Source organism: Harpia harpyja, chromosome 2, assembly GCF_026419915.1.
Source record: "Harpia harpyja isolate bHarHar1 chromosome 2, bHarHar1 primary haplotype, whole genome shotgun sequence".
Lineage (NCBI taxonomy): Eukaryota > Metazoa > Chordata > Aves > Accipitriformes > Accipitridae > Harpia > Harpia harpyja.
The window spans coordinates 3280288-3303187 of record NC_068941.1 but is presented as its reverse complement, the minus strand read 5'-3'; the positions used below and the strand labels follow the sequence as shown (position 1 = coordinate 3303187).

Sequence of the window (22900 nt, the reverse complement as noted above, 5' to 3'; positions counted from 1 at the left end):
TGCTGCAGTGCCACGAATGCGAGCAATTTGGTTAAAAATAACCTGCTGGAAACAAATGAGCAAATAAACCATCCAGGTGTATGCAAATGGTTCCTGTTAGGTGTCTTTTCTGGATACCGAAATGGCAAACTTTTAAGAGTAGCTACAAAATTGTGTTTTATATCTATATATTGCTCCCTTTTACTTTGCTTCAGGGATGTGATGTTTTGAATCCTTTAATTTTCTCCTTCACCTCAGGGTGAAGTCCACAAGTCCGGCTGCTTTACCAAGTGGGCATTAAGGAAACTGTGACCCGCTTTGGTGTTCTTGGTAGAACACCTGCACAGCCTGAGTAGGTCCTCAGCGATTCTCAGCTTTTTCATCTGAGATGGAAAAAAACCCCACCACCACAGGGACTTCACTTCTCTTATTCTGCTAAAAATCCCAGAAAAGTTTCCCACCCGTGATCTAAAATCCCTGTCCTCGCTGCCTGGGCCAGGCACTTGCAACTCAAGCCTACCCAGTGCTTTGGGCTGACTGTGAGTACCAGTACAATCGAGTACCAGACTGTAAGCAAATATATTCATTTCTATTGTTAATGTTAATTAATACTGTGCTGCATTTGGTACGTGCGCTCCATTTTCAATCGCCCTTGTATAAAATGGATGGAGAGTCCAGTGTCAAGGTAGCCCACCTCACAGCAAGCTCGCCCTTAACCAAGTCATGCAGCAGTGATCATTGGGGCCAGCCGCAACCTTGGAGGAGGCACGGCCTCTGCCGATCCCTGCCACGTCTGGCACCGCGGTGGCAGCAGCCAGCTGCAGAGAATGGACCTGGCATCTTAAAAGTCCCGGCAGAAGATAAAAACGAAGAAAAAATTCCTCCAAAATGCTGCCACGACTTTGAAGTCCGATTGGCGCCCTCATGCCAACAGGTGATTGTTGAAAGCCCCAGTCTCGGATAAAAACCTGAATTTGAATTGGGCAGCTTCAACCTTTTCCTTCATTGTTAAGTTTTCCTTCTCGGAGGATGATGTGCCTGTGCGGGAGACCACAACCACCCCAGCAGCGTGGAAGTTCCCTGTTTGAGGATTTCAGTGGCACTTGAAATCAAGCACATGCTTTGTGTTGGCCTCTTACGGGGTGCAAGCTGCACCTACTTTGCATGATTTATTTCTTTTCGTACCCTGTTTCAGTCACTTTGGGTGGAATAGAGTGACCGTCTCCTGTCAAACAGCAGCAGCGAGATGCCGCCTACCATAGACACACATGCACCTAAACCCCGGTGAGAAGAGAAGCAGCCTCCTGAATCACAACTAGCGCAGAGGCAAGAGCAGTTTCTTTCGTGACAGCGAGTTCACCTTTTCCACACACAAATCTCCGGGCCGGTCTCCGCCCGGTACCTCCGACCTTCCCCTCAGCAAACCCATAACGACAACGGGTCCCCACATTACCAGGAGCCCGCCAGGCCTCCCCGCCTCTTCACATTAAAGCCCAAACGCGGTGACAGGGGACGGGGAGGGATGATGTCGCTGAGGGAAGGGAGACAGGACCCCCGCCCGCGATCTCCGCCTGGCTTTCCCTCATCCCCCCGCTTCACCCCAACACGCCTCAAGGAAAAGGGGATCGACCGTCTCAGGGGAAGCGGGGACCGTTAACGGCTGAGAGGGCGGGTGGGGGGGGGGCGCGTGCGCCGGAAGGGCGCGCGGCGTGGGTGTGGCCGGAAGTGCGCAGGACCGGGAGGGAGGGCGGGAGGGAAGCTGGCGGCGGAGGAGGAGCAGGGGTGTGTGAGGTGAGGTGAAGGGGGCGGGGGGGCGGACCGCCATTACGCGGAGTATAGGCCTAGCGGTGCCGGTTAGTTGCGCCGTCTACTTTTAGGTGGGCCCGGGTGTCGCGGGGCCTTCCCCGGCCCCCGGCCTCGGCCCCACGCGGCGGGCAAGGAGGCCGCCGCCGCCGCCATCATGGAGGAGAAAGGTTTCGCCAAGGAGCTGGACCAGTGGATCGAGCAGCTGAACGAGTGCCGGCAGCTGAGCGAGAGCCAGGTCCGCAGCCTCTGCGAGAAGGTGAGTGCGGAGGCCGGAGGCGGGGACGGGGACAGCGCTGGCGTGGGCCCGGCTTCTTCTCCTCTCCAGGGCCCGGTGAGGGATTCCCCCGGCCGGCAACGCTGGAAGCCGGAGGGGTTTGACTCGGGGTTGGGGCTTGCGGTCCCTCAGCCCCGCTGCTGGGGAAGCTGAGGGCAAAACCTAGCGAAAATGGCAGTGGGTGTTGTGTGGGGTACTGTGACGGGGAAACAGGTTTGCTTCTCCTCACTTTGCTCGCTGTGAGAGCGTGGTGCTGCCTGGAGTATCTCTGAGGTGGGGAGTCCTCTTGGATACAGCGGCAGTATATTTCTGGCGTCAAAAATGCCACGGTTATAGTTGTTGGGTTTTTTTCCCCGCACATAACTGTCTGCAATAGCATGGTTTTTACCTTTTGGCTTTGGGTTCACGTGGGTCGCGGGGGAGGCTCAGGGGTGGTGTGGGCAGGGAGAAATGTGTTCTGTCTTTCGGGGGCATCACGTTGCGCTTATCTCTTCTGTCTCGTAATGTGTAGTAACCACGTACTAAAAAGTCAACTCTGAATCAATGAGGAGACCTTCTGACATCTGATGTGTAATCTAGGAAAGCAGAGGGGGATAAGAGATAAGCTGTAGTGCCGACCTAAACAGAGGCTTACAAGCTGCCGAGGGAGACTAAAATAGAAGGAGAAATGGTTGGATAAAGGACATCGCCTGCTATTTCGGACAGTGGTTTTGACAGTCAAATTCCTGTTTGGACTTGTTTAGTGTAGACTGTCAAGAGTCTTTCTGGGGTTTTTTCTTTCCGATCAGGAGACCGATCTTTAGACTTGTGTCAGATTTTGTCCGACAAGTTAAATACCTCTGTGTGAACACTCCCTCACTACTGCAATCTGTGTCTAAGTTAGGATTTTCTTTGGACTTGGCAAGATGTGACAATTAAAGAATTCAAGCGGTAACAAATGTAGTAACAGAGATTATTCTATTTGCTCCTTATCTCAGTGACCAGCAGGGACCATTGCTGCGCATCAGGTGGGCTAGAGAAGCTCTCGGCTTCCTTTCCCGGATGGACTGATAATTATCAGGTGCAGAGGATAGAGTAGTTAGTTCAGCCTTCCCTTTAGCATCATATTGCTGATGGTGAACTTGGCATTGTCACGTTATTACCTCTGTGTCTCGCTCGGTTCTCTCAGAAGTGGAACATATTTTCTGATGCCTGTTCGTGGCAGCACATTTTGGCCAGTGACTAAACATCTCAGTGCCAACTTCAGAAGACACAGCTGTTTCTTTCAATCGGATCCTCAGTAGACTACCGCAGCGATAAGATCTAAACAGTAGAGAGGGTCTGCGCTGCAGCCTCGTAATGTGCCAGGGGTGCTCATCAGAAAGGTAGGAGCTGTTTGTTTGAATGCCGCAGGCAGAGACTATGCAGGACTCCAGGCTCTGGCTTCCTGGCAAATGCTTTCACTGGTGGTCCTGAAATCTAGCTAGCCCCCACCCGGCCTCTGTTTTCTTTCTCCCTTTCCCTTTTCTTTATCCCATGCTGTCCGTTTGTTTTATGACTCTTTCTCCAGAGCTCCATCAGTTCCGAGGGAGTGTGGTGAGAAGGGCTGGTGCCGCAGCAGGGAGTGACAGCAGTGGCTTGAAGAGTAGATATATCTTGAAGAGTGAGTAAGAGCTCCTTGTGGCCGTGCTGTCTCCTGTGTGAGGCCCAGCTAATAAGCCTGAAAGAATTTATTAGCATGATCTGTGCCCTGCTTCAAGCATTGCTGGTTGGGAACTGCTGTTCTAACCAGCAAGCTGTTACAGAAAACCATTTCCCTTCTTCTCCGGCTGCGTTGTTAATTAAGGAGCTGTGGCTGCTGTGTTTTGAGAAGCTGGAGGACAATGCCAGCAGGTTGTGGCTGTACGTCAGGGCTGGCACAGCAAACGGGGAGAGTGGCAGCTCAGCGCACCACGTTGCAGCTGGAGGTGGAGAGGGTGTTTGTCATCCAGATGATAGGTGGGAACCCTGAACCTGTGGTGCCTGGCGTGAGATGAATGTCATCTATCACAGCACCTCATTCTTCAAGGGTGAATGAAAGGCTGATCGGAATGACTTGGGTATGAAGTACTCTGCGATGCTCTTACCTGCCTTATTCTTAAGTTTCTGGGGAGTGGTTGTATTACCCAGCTGGTAGTGGAAAGGAGCTTACAAAAACTTTTGGGTGTGCAGGCTTGCTTTTGGTGTGAAGTAGCCCTGCCAGAAAGCTAGTTTAGTTTGTTTCCTTCAGATAATATTTGGAGAAACCCTTACCAACCTTGTCTCACTTCTTAGCACTCCCTGTTGTGTGACAATTTTCTAAGAGGCCAAGCACAATAGGACCTCTTGCAGCAGGTTTAAATTTGTGGAAGAGTTCAGCAGTGAAAAAAAGAAAAAAACGTTTAAATCAAAATGAGGGATTAAACACACACCACCACCACCCCACCCCCACCCCCACCCCAAAGAAACAGATCCCAGACTTGCCTTCTGTGGGTCGCTCTTGTTTTTAATTGCTGGCATAATGGACAGTAATGAGGGAAAGATTGGGCATAGCTAGGGTTGATGAGGGTATGCCAAATTATTCTGCACTCTGAAAGTTCTTGAAATTTGCACCTGTAAAAATCACATTCTGTCATCAGTTGTCCATTTACGACATAATTTTGGCAGCTAATCAGTCTTGTATTCTTCATGCAGTTAATCAAGATGTCATCTCAAGACAACATGAAAACACTTGTTTCCTGTTCTTCTGGTCTTTAAAATGAAATCTAGCTAAAATCATGCTGACATTTAAATGATAATAGAAGGACAAACAATTATGATCACTGCTGGAGCTTGTAGACACGAGAAATGTTCCAGCATGTTGGTGAAATGTGTGTCAGATGTCTCGCATCTCATACTACTTCTCTTAACATCATGGTCTTAGACTCTCTTTATGGTAGAAGGTTGTTAAAACCTTTTTCCACTCTTATTAAATAGGCAGTGAAAAGCTATACAGTTCTGCCTTTGATTATGTCTGAGCTTCATCAGAGGTGCCACGGCAGCTTTCTGTGCTGGTGCTAGCTTTGAAATTGTTAACCTGGATACTGATAGCAGGGTAGTGCTGGCTGTATCGAGCTGCCTTTGAACTTGCCCAGGTTGTAACCTGTATTTTGGACAGCTAAAGTCAGGCTAAAAGGCCAAGAAGTTGGATTCATTTAATGGCAAGCACTCCCAAGTTTGGACTTGGAAATCTCTGAATACTTAACATTTTAAAGTTCAAGTCAGGTCAGCAAATGAATTCTGGTGCAGGTGAGGGAGTTGAGAGCCATCCTGCTTACCCCAGGGAAAAGGGTTTTTCATCAAGGTAATACAATGGGATATGAAAGAAGGCAAGTAAAAGGCTGTCTTTTAAATTAAACACAGGCAAGCAACCATCCATAACTGTCTCTGTCTTTGTAGCTTCTTTTTTCTATCTGTGTTCTTTGTATGTGTAAGAAGGGTTACAGTCTGGTTGCTGTGAGCAGCTTGAGGGCTTTGTGCTGTGAAGTGGTGGGAGGAGAAGGATTCTAATCGCTAATGAAGACTTGCATTTCTTGTACGGTTATTGAATGGTAATTGTAAACTGATTCTTCAAACCAAGCAGCAGGAGCCAGTTGATGCTGTAGGGAGTATTGCTGTTACTGCCACGTACTTATGATGCTTCTGCCCTCCGAGATCATTTCACCTAAGAATAATTTTAGGAGAATGAGTTAGCAGCTCTTCTGCACTAATTGGTGAAATTAGTATGAGTGATGGAGCCAAGTAGCATCCTGGATGCTGTTCAAACCATGAAATTCCGAGTGTCATGTTGAGTTGTGGCCAGGAATATTTCATCTCTTCAGCGGTGATGCTCGTCCTGGGGTATGCTGGCGCAGGTGCCTCTAGGAGCACCTGTGCACCTTGACGGTCCCTGTCATGCTTGAGGCTCCAGGGTGTCCTCTGCTGCCTTGTTGCTGAAGGGCAGGACAGCTCCATCTTTCTGGCTTCCATCTCATTTGGGGAGAATCTAGCTGGTTCTTGTTCTGGCCAAGCTCCTTGAGATTTAATATCCTCAGCACACTTGTTGACGTAGTAGCTTGGTCTGTTGCAGCTGATGGAATCACAGTTCAGTTGAATTTTGATCAGAAGCTCCATGGCTGGCTTCTCTGATTCCTGAAGTAAGAGCCTTTATGGGTCAAACTGAGCTTGTGGTGCAGTAAATGAATGTTCCAGAAGGAGTTGAGTTTCTGTGCTCTCAAAGGATCTTGTATGTAAAGGAGGTGCTGGGGCGTCTTTGGTTTTCGCTAGAGAAAGCACAATGCTGAAAATATGCCTCCTGGTTGGATCATAATCCCCTCAGCCATGGAATCGGCCTACACAATTATCATAGACAAATCTAAATAGCATAATAGTTGATGTGGATTTGATTGTTAAGTCTCTCACAGAGGGTTTAGTCTCCTGGTGATCCTGACGGTAGTCTCAAAGCTGGTGTAGCATCTCAGGTTTCGGAGCAGCGCATTAATGGGTTGTGTTCAAGCCCTGAGACCGCTCGGTTTCCTCTTGCAAGGACAACACAGTAAATTATTGGGACGTGCATTCTCCCGCCTCTCTCCACGCAGGTTGAGGACTGGACAGCAGACAGTCTTGTGTTCCAGTCTACAAAGGTGACCACAGAATCTAAAACTGAGAAAGAGAGGGGAGTTGAGATGATGGGCAAGCTCACAGCCAACAAATAGTCTTCTCTTCCAAGTAATTTTGAGCACAGGCATGGTAACTATTGTGCTTAATGGAGGTTTATTTAATAAAAATACCTAAAAGCTGCTTCTTTTTATTCTGACCTGGGTATGGTTTTCATCCAAAACAATTGGGACACGCGCTTAGGTAGCTGATAACATTAGTCACCGTTTTCTAAAACAAAGGTAGCTAAAATATGACTTAAAGTCATAGTTATTTAACAGCCTTCTTAACTAAGTATATGATGATAAAGCACGGCAGCTTACTTGCATCAGAGTCTTTTGTCCTTGTTTTGTAATGGTGCTTTTGTTATTTTAAGTCATTTGACTTCAGCATTAGCTCTGCACAGTGAAATACGTGAGCAGAGTGCATTGGTTAGTTACAGCTTTTCTAGGGTGTTTTTAATGACGCTTAAGATTTTAAAGGTCTTGTTCTGCATTAGAAAGTCATGTGAGGGCAAACTTCTGTGGCCAGCCGAGCTCAGCTCCCAAGCCTGATTTGAACCAGCTCTGCAGTGTTAAAATGACAGACTTAATCCATTAATGTGCCTGTATGTTTGTCTACATAGTAAGTTAAATAGGCTACACAGTAACAGCTGGTAGGCAGCTTAAGAAGCTGCTGCTCTTCAGCTGCTAGCTCCTCCTCTCTCCTGAGGGGAGCTTCTTGATTCTCCTAGTACCAACATTTCAGGACTCAGCTGGCCCACCTTCCTAGGATGCATTTAACGTGAGTATGTTTGCCCTATTATTGCACAAAAGGAGCTCTTCTCTGTTGCCTGTGCTGCTTTACCTGTACATGTTCTCAGGATGGCTGCACGGGTTTTCATGATGGGCAGATCAGAGAGGTGGAGAGTGGCGATGTGGTTGAGACACTGGTAAGTATGTATGATATCTGTACAGTGTCCCGCATCTTTTCCCCGGACTCTTGAATTAAGTGGATTTCTTTTTATGCATCTGGGAAGGCAGCAGTGTGCGTGATACAAAAAGGCAGAAAATATCTCACACCTTTTGTGGTTAAGTTAGCTCCAGCTTACAACGAAACCCTGTCTGTTGCGTTGTGCAACAGTCAGAACACATTGAGCAGCTGTTTTGTGACTGTGTTTTGTGTTTGTCTCTCCCAGAGGGTCGAAGCTCTCAAAAGGTGCTAGGGGTGCTTTTAAAGATACTTGAACAGAATTTGAGTGCTACTACTGCACTCAAAGACGCAACGTGTTCAGCAGCTTCCAGTCAGTTTAGAGCTGCAAGGTAGACCCCATGTCATCAAGTCCATGTGCAGGGTGTGTCTTTGAGGATCAAGGTCACATCCCTCGGGTTACGTACAGTGCAAGGGGCACCCTGGATGTTGTGCAAGCCCTTGGCTGCTTGGATTTTAGTTATTCTTTCCGAATATGAGCTTTCCCTAAAAGAGGCAGGACAATTAACATTTGAATGTGAACACAGGCATCCTCGGGGAGCCCACTAAGGGTGTCCTTGGTAAGCAGCTTTTTCCTGGTAGCAGCAGGTGGGAGCTACATCATCCTGAGCTAAAGGACTTGGCGATGAATAGCCCGATCATCGCCTGCTGGTGACTGTTCAGCACTGGTGATCTTCCATCCCTTTTGCTCAGATCGGACCGAGCCTATCTGTGGGTGTTCTCTGTGCCTCAGCTGTGCCTGGAGCGCTGATCTGCATCAGTTGATGTGCTGGAGGCAGCAAAACAAACATGCTACTTGATAATGATAATAAGGTGATGCAGATAGGCTACATTACATGGCTGTAATGAGCAGAGGAACTGCTGGGTGTAGAGGAAGAGATGACTAAATCCGGGGATGCCATCCCTCCATCTGTGGTCGTTTTGTTGCCAGCTGGGTACAGCCAGGGAAGCTGCTTGTGGCTCTGTATGTTTAAATTGCCTCTGACTTTGCTTTCCCAGTTGTATGTGACCTGCCTTTAGAAGTTGTTAAACTGTTGTGTTCGGAAGAGGATTGGAAATCTGGCAGGCAAAAAGTGCCCTGGGTGAGAGAAGCACCTGTTGCATATGCAATGATGTTCTGTGCCAGGTTAGTAAAGTGAAGCTTACGAATACTTGTTTTCCTCGGTAGCTTAAGCAAGAAGAAGAAATCTGCCCCTCTGCAAGGGAAACGGATTTGTTAGTTCCTGTGTGTTGTGGGAATGTGCAGAGAAGGCTCCCTTTCCTGACATATGGCTCCAGTCGTCTCGTACTCAACCGCAATGCAATCTGAAAGCGCAGTACCTCCAGAGAGCTGGGGCAGCCCCATCAACTCCCAGTACTGGTGCTCGCGTTGGTTACTGTTTGGCAGAGTAACACAGCTCAGCTCATCTTGTGCCGTAGTGGTTGCCCAGCGTTTCTGCCAGTTGAGCAGCTTTGTCGTGTGCAGCCTTTCTTAGCATCATCTCTGCTCAGTGATCACGCAATGAGCTGGCTTTGTCGATGTGGAACGAACATGCTGTTCGTAGTGCTGTTTCCAATGGCATGGACCCGCTGCTGAGAAATCCTGGTCTTGGGAGAGCACTTGAGGTTTGTGGGTGTGCCGCAACAGGGGGAACCCTGCGGGATCCCGGAGGAGGAAGGCAGTGAGGAGTAGCTGTCAGCGCTGGCGGAAGAGTTATTCCAGCCTGCTGCTGTGTTGCCAGCAAAGGTGGAACGCGAATGGTTCCACATGGCTGTGTGGGATTGAGAGCAATCCGTTGAGCAACTGAGGTGGTAGTCAGACTAAAATGTGGCAGGAGGGAGTCTGTCTGTAAGTGCATCATTGCAAGTCAGATGACTTCTGATAGAAGTCTAGAAGGTTGTAGTTTTCCTACTAGTGTAAGTACCGAATAATATCTAGCTTTATGTGTGCTTTTGCAAATCAGGTTGTTCAAAAAACCGTAATAGTTGCCTGAGCGGCGTGCACTATCTCCTCTGGTATTTCTACCCTTACAGCAGACAGCAAGAGTATTGACTAATCTCTGTTCGTACGAGTTCCGCACTGAACTCTTGCTGACAAGACATGGGATGGTCCGCAGTACTGAGGGGACAGCTGTGGTTTTTGAGATAAAAGTTTCTAGGTATTGTGAAACTGAATACCACTTGACTTTGGCATTCAGATTAGGGTGCTGAGTGCTGCCGTAGTTCGCGTAGCTGAGATGAACAGACCTGAGCTCTGTTGAATGTATAGATAGAGAAATCTGTCAAAATCTGTATGTTAAAAAAAAAAAAAAAATCAATTGTGCTTAAGAAGATAACGTCTGCCCATGATGCTAATGAAGCTTACTGGAATAGTGCTTTGTCTTGTGCTTCATTTCAGGGGAGGCTGGGAATTAACTTGTTTAGTTACTACTTTGAATTTATTTGTCAGTGCTTGTGGTACAATAAGATCTTCATGGCCTGGCCTCACGGTAGCAAACCTGCTTGTCTTTGTGCACAGGGATTTGTAAAATGCACTTTGTCTTTGCTTACCCAACAAACTGTGTTTCCAGTAGTTACCTTGAGCTGCTGGAGTGAAATCAGGTTTCCAGTGCAAATGCAGTGGAATAACATCTGCACCTGCTTATGGAGGAGCTTCCTATCTTTTTGTCCTAAATGTTTTCTTCTTGCTAGGCTAAAGAAATTCTTACGAAAGAATCGAACGTTCAAGAGGTACGTTGCCCCGTCACCGTCTGTGGGGATGTCCATGGTCAATTCCACGACCTTATGGAACTCTTTAGAATTGGTGGGAAATCTCCAGACACAAATTACCTGTTCATGGGAGACTACGTGGACAGAGGCTATTACTCGGTGGAAACTGTGACTCTTCTAGTAGCGTTGAAGGTATGGTTTTCTACAGCAGCCTTGGACAAAACTGTGCTTTCGGGGAGTTTTGAAAGAATTGCTCCTCCCATTGATGCTGCTGTTGGCTTGAGCTAGAGGGACATAAATTGAAATGCATTAATGGACTCATGCTATCCTATAACAAAGCTGAGTGCTTGACTGCTATTTGAAATACTCTGTTACTATTTCTTTCCATATCGATGGTGTTAAAGAAGAGTTTTCTTTGTCAATAGGTGCGTTACCCAGAACGTATTACAATACTGAGGGGCAATCACGAAAGCAGACAAATTACACAAGTCTATGGCTTTTATGATGAATGTCTGCGAAAGTATGGCAACGCCAACGTCTGGAAGTATTTCACAGATCTGTTTGATTATCTTCCGCTTACAGCTCTAGTAGACGGCCAGGTAAGCCTTGAATAAGGAAAATGTTCCATTTCATAGAGTTATGCAGACTGTATTATCTGACCTCTACATGAACAGTCTCAAACAAGCTCCCGTAACTTGTGATCCAAATTTTTTTAAAGCCCATTTATTATTGTGAGTTTGGGGAAGAATTTAGTGAGGCGTTAATACAAGTAGATGGTGTGGGAAGGCTTTTGATTCTGCTGCTGAAGGAATGGTAGGGTATTGCATGTAGGGCTAATTTTAAATGACTGCTCAACAAGTGGGGATCCCCTCGTGATACATCAGATGTGAGTTGAGTTGTGGCTGTGAGGCAAGATATTCTTAAAACGGAAGGCAGGGTATGTTTGCTGTTGCTTAGATCTCTGTATGCAAGGTGCAGCATTTTAGTTTTGTTTCCTTCTGCAGGAATTAAATTTGGTTTCTCTGCTGCAAGGGTGAGACGGCTGTAATTGTAAAAGAATGATAACAGAGTTAAAAGCAGCTATTTTTGAGATCAGTCTTCCCATAACAATATGCACTGAACGCATTGCTCTTTTTTTTCCGGAACAGATATTCTGTCTCCATGGTGGCCTCTCTCCATCCATAGATACACTGGATCATATCAGGGCTCTGGACCGCCTGCAGGAAGTTCCACATGAGGTAATGGGAAAGGAAATGCATCATAAACTTAGATATCTGTTGATGGAAAATGCAAATGCAGCCTCACACTGAAATCCATTTAAACAGTGAAACACATGGTATCATGGTTTAATCCCAGCGAGCAGCTAAGCACCACGCAGCCGCTCGCTCACTTCCCCCCCACCCAGTGGGAGGGGGGAGAGAATCGGGGGGAAAAAAAGTAAAACTCATGGCTTGGGATAAAGACAGTTTAACAGGACAGAAAGGAAGAAAATAATAATAATGATGATGATAATAAAATAAAAGGGTTGGAATATACAAAACAAGTGATACAAGATGCAGTTGCTCACCACTCACTGACCGACGCCCAGTTAGTTCCCGAGCAGTGATCTGCCCCAGTCAACTCCCCCCCAGTTTATGTACTGGCCATGATGTCACATGGTATGGAATATCCCTTTGGCCAATTTGGGTCAGCTGTCCTGGCTGTGTCCCTTCCCAACTTCTTGTGCTCCTCCAGCCTTCTTGCTGGCTGGGCATGAGAAGCTGAAAAATCCTTGACTTAGTCTAAACATTACTTGGCAACAACTGAAAACATCAGTGTGTTATCAACATTCTTCTCATACTGAACCCAAAATATAACACTATACCAGCTACTAGAAGGAAAATTAACTCTATCCCAGCCTAAACCAGGACACATGGTTACACAGTGGATTATTACCTTTCTAAGAACTAAAGCAGATGAACATACATTTAAGCAAAACACACACAAGTCAACATGCTTTGATTACATCAATCTACAAAAGGAGAGTTATGGGGTTTTCACAGCTGTCTTTCACAGAATCATGGGATTTCTTGACTGTCACGCTGACTCAAAGAATAGTATTTGGCAGGGGACAGTGTTTACTGCCTTCAGCCTCATCACAGAATTGCTTGTGAACAGACAAGCACCATGGGAAGCCATGTTGTGTCACCATCCTTCCTCCCCAGCCAGTCCTTTCTTCTGTGGTGTTTCACCTTGTTCATCGCTTTCTGGGGGCATGAGATCAGGACTGAAGAAACCACCTTCTGAGCTCCCAGGGTAGCAAATGGCTCTTCTGTGTTGGAGTGGTTGGGGCTTACAAATGGACTTGAACGTTCCCTGATGAAAATGAACTGCTTGTCCTGCAATGTCTTTGGTATAACAGCAAGAGCAATGCATTAAGGTCTGCCCAAGCCTTCCAAAAACCTGAAATAAGCTGTGTAAATTACTCCCAGAGTTGGGGGGGCAGGGACTACCTGGAGGGACATCTACCTGTAGTTAGGTGTAATGATTATATTGTTGCTCTGGGGTTTTCCCAGTCCTGTGCTGCGTATCTGTGTGCTGAAATCTGGCTGTCCTGAGGACCTCCACGGGTAGTCGGTGTGATCCCTACCGCAGAGCTCAGGTCGGTGGGTAGGAAACAGAAGCAGGCTTGGATAAATACTAGAGTGTCTTTACTGCCCCTTAGTACCTCAGCAAGAAAAGTCACTGAGCTTCATTTGTGACTGTTAGAAGATGTACACGGGGATGTTTTTGAATATGTCAACAGTAGACTGTTTAGGAGAGGAAATTAAATGATTAATACGCTGCCAGAAGGGCTGCTGAAGGCTCAACATCAATCTCTGGACCAGTTAGTTCATAGCCTCCTACGGGTCATTTACCTTTCTTTCGTTTACTGCAACTTGGCTGGCACCAGTGAACCCACAGTGTATCCTTGGACGTGCATACCTTCTCACGTGGCCTTTTTTTATTATACTGTGAGAGTCAGGAGTAAGAATGTGGATCTGCTCTCCATGTCTTTGTGTCTGTGACTAGTGGAAGTGAAATGGTAAACGGTGTGCGTGGAAGAGGAGATGGGAACTGTTTTCTGGTTACGTGGACTCCTTTCTCAGTCAGCTGTGTACGTATTCATTTCTTTGGGAAGGATGCTGACTGATACAGTAAGTAACTAGCCGATATTTTGTGTATTGAATAAACTCATGTGCCTTGTGCAGAGAAGGACATGCTGCCAGTCTTTTTACTGTAAATAAAATACACTTTAAAAGTGGCTTTTTATAACGATCTTGCTAGTGATCTAATGAAGAACACTTAATCTTTTTCAAGGGTCCTATGTGTGATCTGTTGTGGTCGGATCCGGATGATCGTGGCGGCTGGGGTATATCTCCGCGTGGTGCTGGCTACACGTTTGGGCAAGATATTTCCGAAACATTTAATCATGCCAATGGTCTCACACTGGTCTCCCGTGCTCACCAACTTGTCATGGAGGTAGGGCAAGCACTCTGCTAGAGGGGGCTAACAAAACATAGATGCCAATTCTTGTCTCCTCTGCGAGACCTTTTGCTGATGGGTTTGCATAGGCTGACACCTAAACATTATGCAGGTAAATATCAAAGAGGGACTTCAGTCATGTGAAAACAACAAGAGACATGAAGTGGTGTGCTTTGACCTGTGATGTAAATAAAGCGATGTTCTGCCCTTTTCCCCCCCCTCCCCTCTCCCTGTACATTGTCAAAGGGACCCTGTCACACCCCATTTGTGGAAGTAATAATCTCCTTACATGCTGCTTGCTCTACTTAAACTGCTGCCGCATTAAGCAGGCTGTCCTGTAATACCCAGCAGTCAGATGTGGCAGGGATTAAGCCACAATTTTGGCTGTTGATAGGCTATTCTTGTACGTCTTGCTGGAAAAATGCCAGGTGGGTCAATAGAGCAGATGTATTTTTAAAATGTAGTTCAAGTAGATCCCTTAAGTAGTACTGTGTGTCAGAAGTTGCTTGCATCCAGCAGGCAAATTCTCGTTTGTGGTGGATAAAAGCTGAAGGCATACCAAAAAGTCTCGAGGTTTCTTTGTGGTGCAGTCCATAATTGATATAAAAAATGAATAAACACACGAGTGACGAATGGCCGATCTCTCTGTAGAGTGGTTAAAGCTGGTTTTGCTAGGTAACTACCGCTTCTTCTTGTGGTAGAGTACTTCTTTTAAAACGAAACTATGTCAGTTGGGAATACTTACGAGAAGACTACGGTTTCACAAATGCCTTGGATCGTTTCAGGCCTTCAGAGGAACTTCAGAAGGGCTGAGGTTTGAGGTTTAACAAAGACCTTTTTTTCTCTTTTTCTGGCAGGGTTATAATTGGTGCCACGACCGAAATGTGGTTACCATTTTCAGTGCGCCCAATTACTGTTATCGTTGTGGGAACCAGGCTGCTATCATGGAACTAGATGACACTTTAAAATATTCCTTGTGAGTAACCTGGCTCGGGCTGTTCTCTCTTCCTAACTATTCTGTATTATGAGGAATGTCTGATCCTTTCCAAAGGGGTTCCTTTGTGAAAAGCCAGCTCAAACCACTCTGGAGTTAACATTGTGTGCTCTACCTGCAAGAATATCTAAAAATAAGTAGTGAGTTAAGCTCTTAAAAGCTTCTCTTGGGTACTGCGTTATCTCCTCTTCCTGGCTCTCTGGAGAGTTGGAGCTTCTGCATTTTCTTAATCCCTCTATTGCCCAAGCTTGATGGAGAGAGTAAAGAGAGATTGATTTTATGGATTGGTTTTTATTTTTGGTAGCACTACGCTTTGTAAAGATGGGTGAGAGAGGCTGAATTTTGCATTCAGCTGAGCTCACGTGAAAGTAGCGATGGGCTGCTGAAGTGCGGACTGCTGGGGGCTGTTCACTCCATAAGCAGCATTCCGACCAGCTGATGAGTTTAAACTCCCACGGGTGCTTGTTTTGGGACCTGGAACGTTTTACGTGGAAGCAGCTGGGATGAGTAAAGCAACAGCAGCAGGAGAGCAAGTCTAGTATTTATCGTGGCATTGGGAAATAACCTTGTGGAGGAGGGAAAATGATCCCTTTTTCTTTCCTGCAGCCTCCAGTTTGACCCAGCACCTCGTCGTGGAGAGCCTCATGTTACCCGTCGTACCCCAGACTACTTCCTATAAACCTCTCCTAACCTTTGTAGAAGGAAGTACACCTGGCATTTTAAAGAGCAACAATATTTACACGTTTCTGTAAGAAATCAGGGTTCGTCTCAACTTAAAATCCCCATCATGGACCAAAATGTGCCATACAGAGGACAAAGAGCGTTTAGCACAACTTGAGACTGAATTCCTTACAACACTATATATATCCTATGCCCATCAGTCCAACAGTCAGTTTGCCTGCTGTATTTGTAGTCATTGTTTTTCTTCTGGACTGTTCAGAGAGGAAAAGGTAACTCTAATAACACTTCCATCTCCTTTGATGCTTCTTTGTAAATTTTTAGTTCTAGTGTTTAACTGGCATGAATTAGAGTTTATTTTCGAGGGAAATGCACACTAACTTCTTCCCCCACCCCCCCACCCCCCTTTATTTTATTGAAAGACCGATCGACTTAACTGGAGAAAGGAAGCAATTCCTGCTTGGGAGTACGTTGTCATAACACGGATAAAAGCGTTCCCTTTCTAGCTCGATTCCCGTTCCGTGTTGATCCTACTTTTTTTTTTTTTTTTTTTTGGTTCTTGTTGTTTTGTTTTCTTCTCTTTTGTTATTTTCCCCTCTCCCCTCTGTATATTTTGTCCTGGAAGTGCTTGCAATCCTTCTCGCTGTACCTGAACCAATAAACTTGCCATTGTCAACCCTAACCCGTGGTGCTGGTGCTGGGGCGGAACGGGAACGGGGCGGGATGGGGGGGCGGCTCCGGGGCGGAGCGGAGCGGTGGAGAAGCCGGGGCGGGAGGAGAGGAGGGTTGGCTTTACCGAACCGGGAACCATGGCGGCGGCCGCTTACGAGCTGCTGGTGCTGGGCGGTGGGTCCGGAGGACTGGCCGGGGCCCGCCGGGCAGCGGAGCTGGGTGCCCGAGTCGCGCTGGTGGAGCCACGTCGCTTCGGTGGCACCTGTGTGAGTCCCGGGGGGGCACCCACGGGTGGGGGAGTGGGGGACGCCCGGTTCCCCCGGAGCTGGCCTCGGTTCCCACCGGGGCCGGTGTCCTACGGTACGGGGAAGCCGGAGGGCGGGAATCGCCATTTCGGTCGCGGAGGAGCGTTGTGTCTTGTCACGCTGAGTTGCGTGGGAGGGGGTCGGGTCCGATTTCCCCGCTCCCCGGGGTTCTTTTTTTGGCCGTTTTCAGGGCGATAAAGGGATGCTGACGGGTCCCGGGTCTGCAGCACAGCAGCTAGCTCGGTCGCTGCGGAAAGGCAGTAAAGCAGAACTAGCAGGCAGGGCGAGACGGTAGCAAGCAGAAAAAACAAACTTGTTCCTGAAACAAGCCAGGGACAGGCTCCGCTCTTAGGCTTTAAGTGCGTTCCCCTGAAAGAGTTGCTGTGCTAGGACCAGAAGTGCAGGAAAGGGGTGGCAAACACCTTTCTACTAGTAAATTTTTTTTAAATTATCGATAGGAAAAAACTCCTTGTATATGAAAACTGTGTACCTTCCATATTCTCTTTCAAGGAAGTGAAGGAAAACAGGCAAACCGCAAGACCTTGAGGCACCGAAGGTGGTTACAGCCCTCTTTTGCCAGAAATCCAGAATCCTCCCTTTATTTTCCCACGCAAAGAGCTGGGATTTGGTACCGGCCTGATGTAGGATGCTCTCCAGAGCCTCGCCTTTGAAAAACTAAGCCTTAACGCTGAGACTTGCTCTTATTTCCCCCCAGGTCAATGTTGGGTGCGTGCCAAAGAAGGTAAGGACGCTTTCGCCACCGGCTCCAGCGCCGCCTCGGCCGTGGGTTGGGTCTGGTGTGGGTGGGTGTCTGCCAAATTGTGGGGAGGTGCTGGTGTGGGTCATGGGGAGGAAGGAGCGGGGAGGAAGCAAGGGCTCGGAGTGTATCATCGAGCCATCGAGATGCCGTGAAAGCGCTCAGACCCGTGTCCCGTGGGCTGCTCCGGGCAGAGGCGAGGCATCGGGAAGCATGGCAGGGGTTACCCCAAAAATCAAACTGGTCTTCCCGAGCTGACATGCGGTTTTTGCGGGCAGGTGATGTGGAACACGGCGGTCCACGCGGAGTTCATCCACGATCACGCTGACTATGGCTTTGAAACACCCAGTGTCAAGTTCAACTGGCGGTAAGTACGGAAAGAGCCAGTTGGGAACGAGCATCTCCCAGCGTGTTCCCCGTGAGGAGCAGCCGCAGGTCAGCGCCGCGGCCCCGTGGCTCGTTGTCCACCCCAAAGGGGTCCCTGCCCGCTTTGAGGCTTCCCATGGATGGATGCTGAGCTGGTTACGCGGCCGGGATTCCCGCTGCATTTTGGAAAGGAAGGGTGGCAAACTGGCAGTGGGAAAAGACTCCGGAAAAGACGGACGCGGGGAAGGCAGGCAGAAAAACCTCGCATGGGTGGGGAAGGCTACTGCCTGATGGGTAACTCGGGGCCATTTTATTTTGTGGTGTGGGTGCCATGTACCGAAGGGATTGAATTGTTTTTCGCTGAGCTCTGTAGGTTCATTCACTTGTGGTGACAGTAAGCCCTGCTGTGTTCCAGAACAATTAAAGAGAAGCGTGATGCTTACGTGAGGCGCCTGAATGAGATCTATGAGAATAACGTAAAGAAGGTGAGGATGCGTTTATCCCGCGAACCAAGCAGGGAAGCAGGCTCTGCTGGATTTTTGGCCTTTTTTCCAGCTTTCACGGGTGTCCTCTTCTCGAAGCGTGGGAGCCCTGTCTCCGTTAGCTGGCTCTCGCACCTCCTCCTGCTGTTAATCACATAACTGTTACTCCCCTAAGGCTCACATCGACATCATTCGGGGCTATGGCAAGTTCACCGCCGATCCCGAGCCTACCATCGAAGTAAATGGGAAAAAGTATACAGCTCCTCACATCCTTATAGCCACGGGTGGGCGCCCGGCCGTTCCTCCCGACAGCGAAATTCCCGGTAAGCCTGACAAAATTCCCCGGGCTGCCTGGAGAGAGGTCCGCCAAAGAAAAACGGGTTTTGGGAGGCGGGAAGCGGGGGCTGATGAAGGGTGTGAAAGGGGTTTTGCTTTGCAGGTGCCAGCCTGGGGATGACCAGCGATGGCTTCTTCGACCTAGAGGAGCTGCCCAGGTAAAGCGGGGCTCACCCTCCCTCCAGCCGCCGCCGCCGGCTCGGCGTGCCTGCACACGGCTTCGTCGCTTCTCCGCAGGCGCAGCGTTATTGTCGGTGCTGGCTACATCGCGGTGGAAATTGTGGGGATCCTTTCCACGCTGGGCTCCAAGTCATCCCTGCTGATCCGCCAGGACAAGGTAATGCCACCGGCTGTCCCCAGCCATGCTTCCCGCCCGGCAGCCGCATCCCAATCTGCCTGGGTTTTCTAGTCATCAGCTCCCGTGAGCTGGTAAAGGAGGGTCCGAGTCGGCGCAGGCTCAGGAGGGTGGAAATGGCGATGCAGAGGATGGTGGTGGTAGGCTGTTGGGTGTAAGGAGGGGCTGGGGGGGGGGCAGATGGGGCGAGAAGAGCGTAGGTGTGCTGCTAGGAGGATTTCGGCAGCACCGACCCGCACACCCAGCATTTCTGCAGTCATGCGTGCCGCCGCACCCGTTTCCTTGAGCTTTATTTCAAGTCGCTACTTGAAAAAAGAAAAAAAAAATATTAAAGGAAAAACAAACAGAGGAGAACTTTATTGTTAATGAGAAGCACCCCAAACTTCTCTGGGCCCGGGTGAGGCATGGGCGCAGGGAAATGCTGGTGGAGGGGTCTGCCAGGCGGTGCCTTCGCCTGCGGACCCTCATCTGACGGGGCTGGTGGGTCCCTGCCCAGGTCCTGAGGACCTTTGACTCCATGATCAGCTCAAACTGCACCCAGGAGCTGGAGAACACTGGGGTGGACGTCTGGAAGCACACGCAGGTACGGGCACGCAGAGCCGCCCCGTGGCTTGTCCCATCCCTCCTGGAGAGGCAGGGCTGGGGGAAAGCCGGCATTTTGGGCACCGCTCGCCAAGCCACGGCTTTGGCAGCATCCCTGGTCCTGCGGTGCCGTCGCCTGTCGCAAGGCAAAAGCCGTCGGCACCTTCTCCCCCGGCGGCTCCTGTTGTTCCCTGCAGGTCAAAACGGTCACCAAGTCCTCTTGCGGGCTACTGGATGTGACGGTGACCTCCTCGGTGCCTGGCCGCAAGCCGACAGAGGGAGTGATCCGGGACGTGGACTGCCTGCTTTGGGCCGTGGGGCGGGAGCCCAACACCGAGGATCTGTGCCTGGACCGAGTGGTGAGATGGTAGCACATCCCTTCCGTGCTGATGCAAGGATGCCCGCAGTTCTCCGGGGATCCCACGGTTTGCCGGGGGTCCCCTGGATCTCCGGAGCCTGCCACAGGATGGTGTTCCCACCATGCCCTGCCCCTAGGTGGGAATACGATGGCCACCGGCACGGGTCCCCCATGGGCATCGCTTGTCCCGTCCCTCCTGGGGCACGTGCCGAGGCGGCTGCCGTTTCCCGTTGGCAGGGCGTGCAGGTGGACGCCAAGGGCCACGTGGTGGTGGACGAGTACCAGAACACCACCAGGAGAGGGGTCTACGCCGTCGGGGACGTCTGCGGGAGAGCCCTCCTCACCCCAGGTACCGCGGCCGTGCCCCCCTCCCCTCCACAGCCCCTCGGTGCCGCGCCGTGCCGCGGCTCAGGTTCCCCATCCCTCCCCGCAGTGGCCATCGCAGCTGGCAGAAAGCTGGCCCACAGGCTCTTTGAGGGCAAGGAGGAGTCCCGGCTGGACTACCATGACATCCCCACCGTCGTCTTCAGCCACCCGCCCATCGGCACCGTGGGCCTCACCGAAGGTGGGGACGGAGAGGACACGGGGGGGGCGAAGAGGTTGGGGACATTGTGGCTCAGAGCTGTTGCTTTGATGCTTGAGGAAACGATCTGATCTCTGGCAAGCGGTCCAAGCCTTGCAAAACGCACTTTGACTCCCTCTTTATAAATGCCTCGTGTGTACGGTGCAACCCCTTGACCTACGTGCCGTGTCTTCTGGTGCAGACGAAGCTGTGGCCACGCACGGGAGGGAGAACGTGAAGATCTACAGCACGTCCTTCACCCCCTTGTACCACGCCATCACCCAGAGGAAGGTGAAGTGCGTCATGAAGCTGGTGTGCGCTGGCAAGGAGGAGAAGGTGCGTGGAGGGGACCTGGGGGGGACAGCTGGGCGCTGCAGGGGGGTCCTCTTGTCCCCGCGGGGTCGGCTCTGACCTGCTCAGACCGGGTCTCGAGCTGAGATCCAGCTCCCCCAGCACCAAGCCCAGTGTTCAGCCTGGATTTTGCCGGTGCTGGGTCCCACCCGGCCTCTCGCTTCTTCCCCAAAGGTGGTGGGATTGCACATGCAAGGGCTGGGCTGCGACGAAATATTGCAGGGCTTTGCCGTGGCCATCAAAATGGGGGCCACCAAGGCCGACCTGGACAACACCGTTGCCATTCACCCCACTTCTGCCGAAGAGCTGGTGACGCTGCGCTGAGGCGGTGGGCGCAGGCAGCCCCAGGGACGGCGGCTGCAGCTGGGGAAAATGTTTTATACGTCTTAAAAAAATGCCTTAATGTCAGGTGGTTGCCTGGAGAACGTGTCTGTAAAATCAGCGTGGCTTGCTTTGGAGTGGAAAATAAATACAGTGATGCCGGCAAGTCTCTTAGCATCTTACGCCGCTTGTCTCCCACCGTGCCCGACCGCGGGGGGTGGTGGCACGGTCCCTTGGCACCGTTTTGGGGAAGGCTGCCGGTGGCTGGGCTCCTCCTCTACCGTCCCCGTCCCCGGGGCTGTGCGGGGAGCAGCAGAGCGGGGCAGGACGGCTGGGTGCTTGGGGTACTCGTGGGTGCTGGAGTATCCCAGGTGGGCTCTGTCCTCCGCCGCGGGCTCATGGAGGAGTGAATCGGCATCGCTGTTGGATGTGGGATCATGGGGGGAGATGCTGGCCCGACCCTGCTGCATCCCAGGGGCTTCCAGATCCCCTCCGCTGTCCCGTCGCTATCTGCTCTTGGTGGCTGCGGCTTTCGAGCTCTCAAAGCTTGAGGCAGCTCGAAGAGGCTGAGGGCAAAGCTGGTCAGGAGGGATGGGGCGCAGCGCTGGCTGGGGAACTGCTGGTTTCTGCTTTGCTTTTGCTAGAAATAAATAGTTTGCATGAAATCAAAGTATCTCCACAGTCAAGAACTCCCTGAAACCTAAGGGGGAGGTGGGCGGCCCAAGGAAGGGGACGCTGGTGCTCGGCAGCTCCAGGCTTTGCTGGGGTGTCTCCCTCCCGGCCAGCAAAACCGTGGCAGGTAGGAAAATCCTGCCCAGCCCTCCTGACCCCATCAGCATGTATTTAAAGAGTATATTGGACTCCTAGAGGCTCAAGTACAAGCAAAAGCTCAAATATTACTGGTATCCTTGGTTATCTATGTTAGTCTTTGAAAGAATTATGATTTACGAGGCTTATTGACAACTGAAGCTCACAAGATTTCCTCTGGGCTTGCTACAGATGATCCTCAGGCACGTTAGGGGAGTCAGTTGGAGTTAATTCATAGTTAATTGCTCCATTTGAATCACAGTGACTTGACCCTCTCAGTCAATATGCTGTAATGGCATTTTGTCAGTATTTTTTTTTTTCCTTTCAAATTACAAGTTTGGTCACTTGATTTTAAGGCATATTTTAGAGTGTTTCTGAGAATTGTCCTGTACTTCATGGCCAGAGAAATTATCAAAGTGTCTAAAAAAAAGAAAGGCAGGGACACACAGGCACAGGCAGGGGCTGAGTGTCCGCAGAAGCCTCTTTTCGGGGGGAAATGGGGCAAAAAAAAGCAGAGGGAAGCTGAACTGGGGGGAACCGAAGGGAAGCGGGATGGGGACCAGGGCGGGAGGAGGGACACCGGGGGCGGCCGGGGGGGTCTGGAGCGAGCGGCCGGGTCGGTGTCTCCTCCCGCAGCCGGTATTTAGCCCGCAGCGTCCCCGGTACTACCGGCGGCGGGGACGGGCGGGCGCTAGGACCTAGCGGCCGACGGGCAGCTCCGCTCGCTGACCACGCCCCTCACTCAGGGCACGCCCCCGTCTCCTCCCCCCGGCGGGCAGAACCCCAGAGCGCCTGCGCGGGGCGGGGCCGAGGGAGGTTTGGCCTGTGGCGGCCGCCATCTTCTCGTTCCGCCGGTTCTCTCCGTTCCGGCGGGCGGGCGGAGCCGGGCCGGGGTCCCCGGACCGGGTCGGCGGCCCCGCGGGCGCACTGCGGGGGCCCGGCCCTGCCCGGTGCCGGGAGCCGTGGGGCGGTGTCCGCCCGCCCCAGGTGAGGAGAGGGAACCGGCTGGAGAAGCCGGGGAGGGGGGGGCCCGGCCCGGGCAAGGATGTGTGGGCGAGCGGGGCTGCTTCAGCCCGCAGCCGC

At 50.5% G+C, this 22900-nt stretch overlaps 2 protein-coding genes across 3 annotated transcripts; both read left to right on the top strand.

Moving 5' to 3' along the window:
* Positions 1–1772: 1772 nt before the first annotated feature.
* On the top strand, positions 1773–16245 carry PPP2CB (protein phosphatase 2 catalytic subunit beta). Its single transcript, XM_052812881.1, has 7 exons — positions 1773–2041; positions 10370–10579; positions 10813–10986; positions 11536–11625; positions 13727–13888; positions 14749–14867; positions 15492–16245. Exons 1-7 carry the CDS (start codon positions 1940–1942, stop codon positions 15562–15564), a joined length of 930 nt encoding a protein of 309 aa, XP_052668841.1. The 5' UTR covers positions 1773–1939; the 3' UTR covers positions 15565–16245.
* An 85-nt stretch (positions 16246–16330) lies between these two features.
* Positions 16331–21176, top strand: GSR (glutathione-disulfide reductase). 2 transcript variants are annotated; one of them, XM_052812868.1, is made up of 13 exons: positions 16334–16501; positions 17256–17282; positions 17576–17664; positions 18079–18148; positions 18321–18468; positions 18585–18639; positions 18719–18818; positions 19333–19419; positions 19616–19777; positions 20014–20125; positions 20210–20341; positions 20541–20674; positions 20864–21176. In XM_052812868.1, the coding sequence occupies exons 1-13, from the start codon at positions 16373–16375 to the stop codon at positions 21011–21013; spliced, it is 1395 nt and encodes a 464-aa protein (XP_052668828.1). In that variant the 5' UTR covers positions 16334–16372; the 3' UTR covers positions 21014–21176. The 2 variants fall into 2 exon arrangements, 1 of the variants encoding a protein (XP_052668828.1); XR_008238969.1 differs by lacking the exon at positions 20864–21176 and having other exon boundaries at positions 16331–16501; positions 19914–20125; positions 20541–20677.
* The last annotated feature ends 1724 nt before the right edge of the window (positions 21177–22900 follow it).

Coding starts and splice junctions, on each gene's coding strand:
- PPP2CB (XM_052812881.1), top strand. CDS start 1,940: ATGGAGGAGAAAGGTTTCGCCAAGGAGCTGGACCAGTGGATCGAGCAG. Junction 2,042..10,369: donor TCCGCAGCCTCTGCGAGAAG/GTGAGTGCGGAG, acceptor TCTTCTTGCTAG/GCTAAAGAAATTCTTACGAA. Junction 13,889..14,748: donor CTCACCAACTTGTCATGGAG/GTAGGGCAAGCA, acceptor TTTTTCTGGCAG/GGTTATAATTGGTGCCACGA.
- GSR (XM_052812868.1), top strand. CDS start 16,373: ATGGCGGCGGCCGCTTACGAGCTGCTGGTGCTGGGCGGTGGGTCCGGA. Junction 17,665..18,078: donor AGTGTCAAGTTCAACTGGCG/GTAAGTACGGAA, acceptor GCTGTGTTCCAG/AACAATTAAAGAGAAGCGTG. Junction 20,342..20,540: donor CACCGTGGGCCTCACCGAAG/GTGGGGACGGAG, acceptor CTTCTGGTGCAG/ACGAAGCTGTGGCCACGCAC.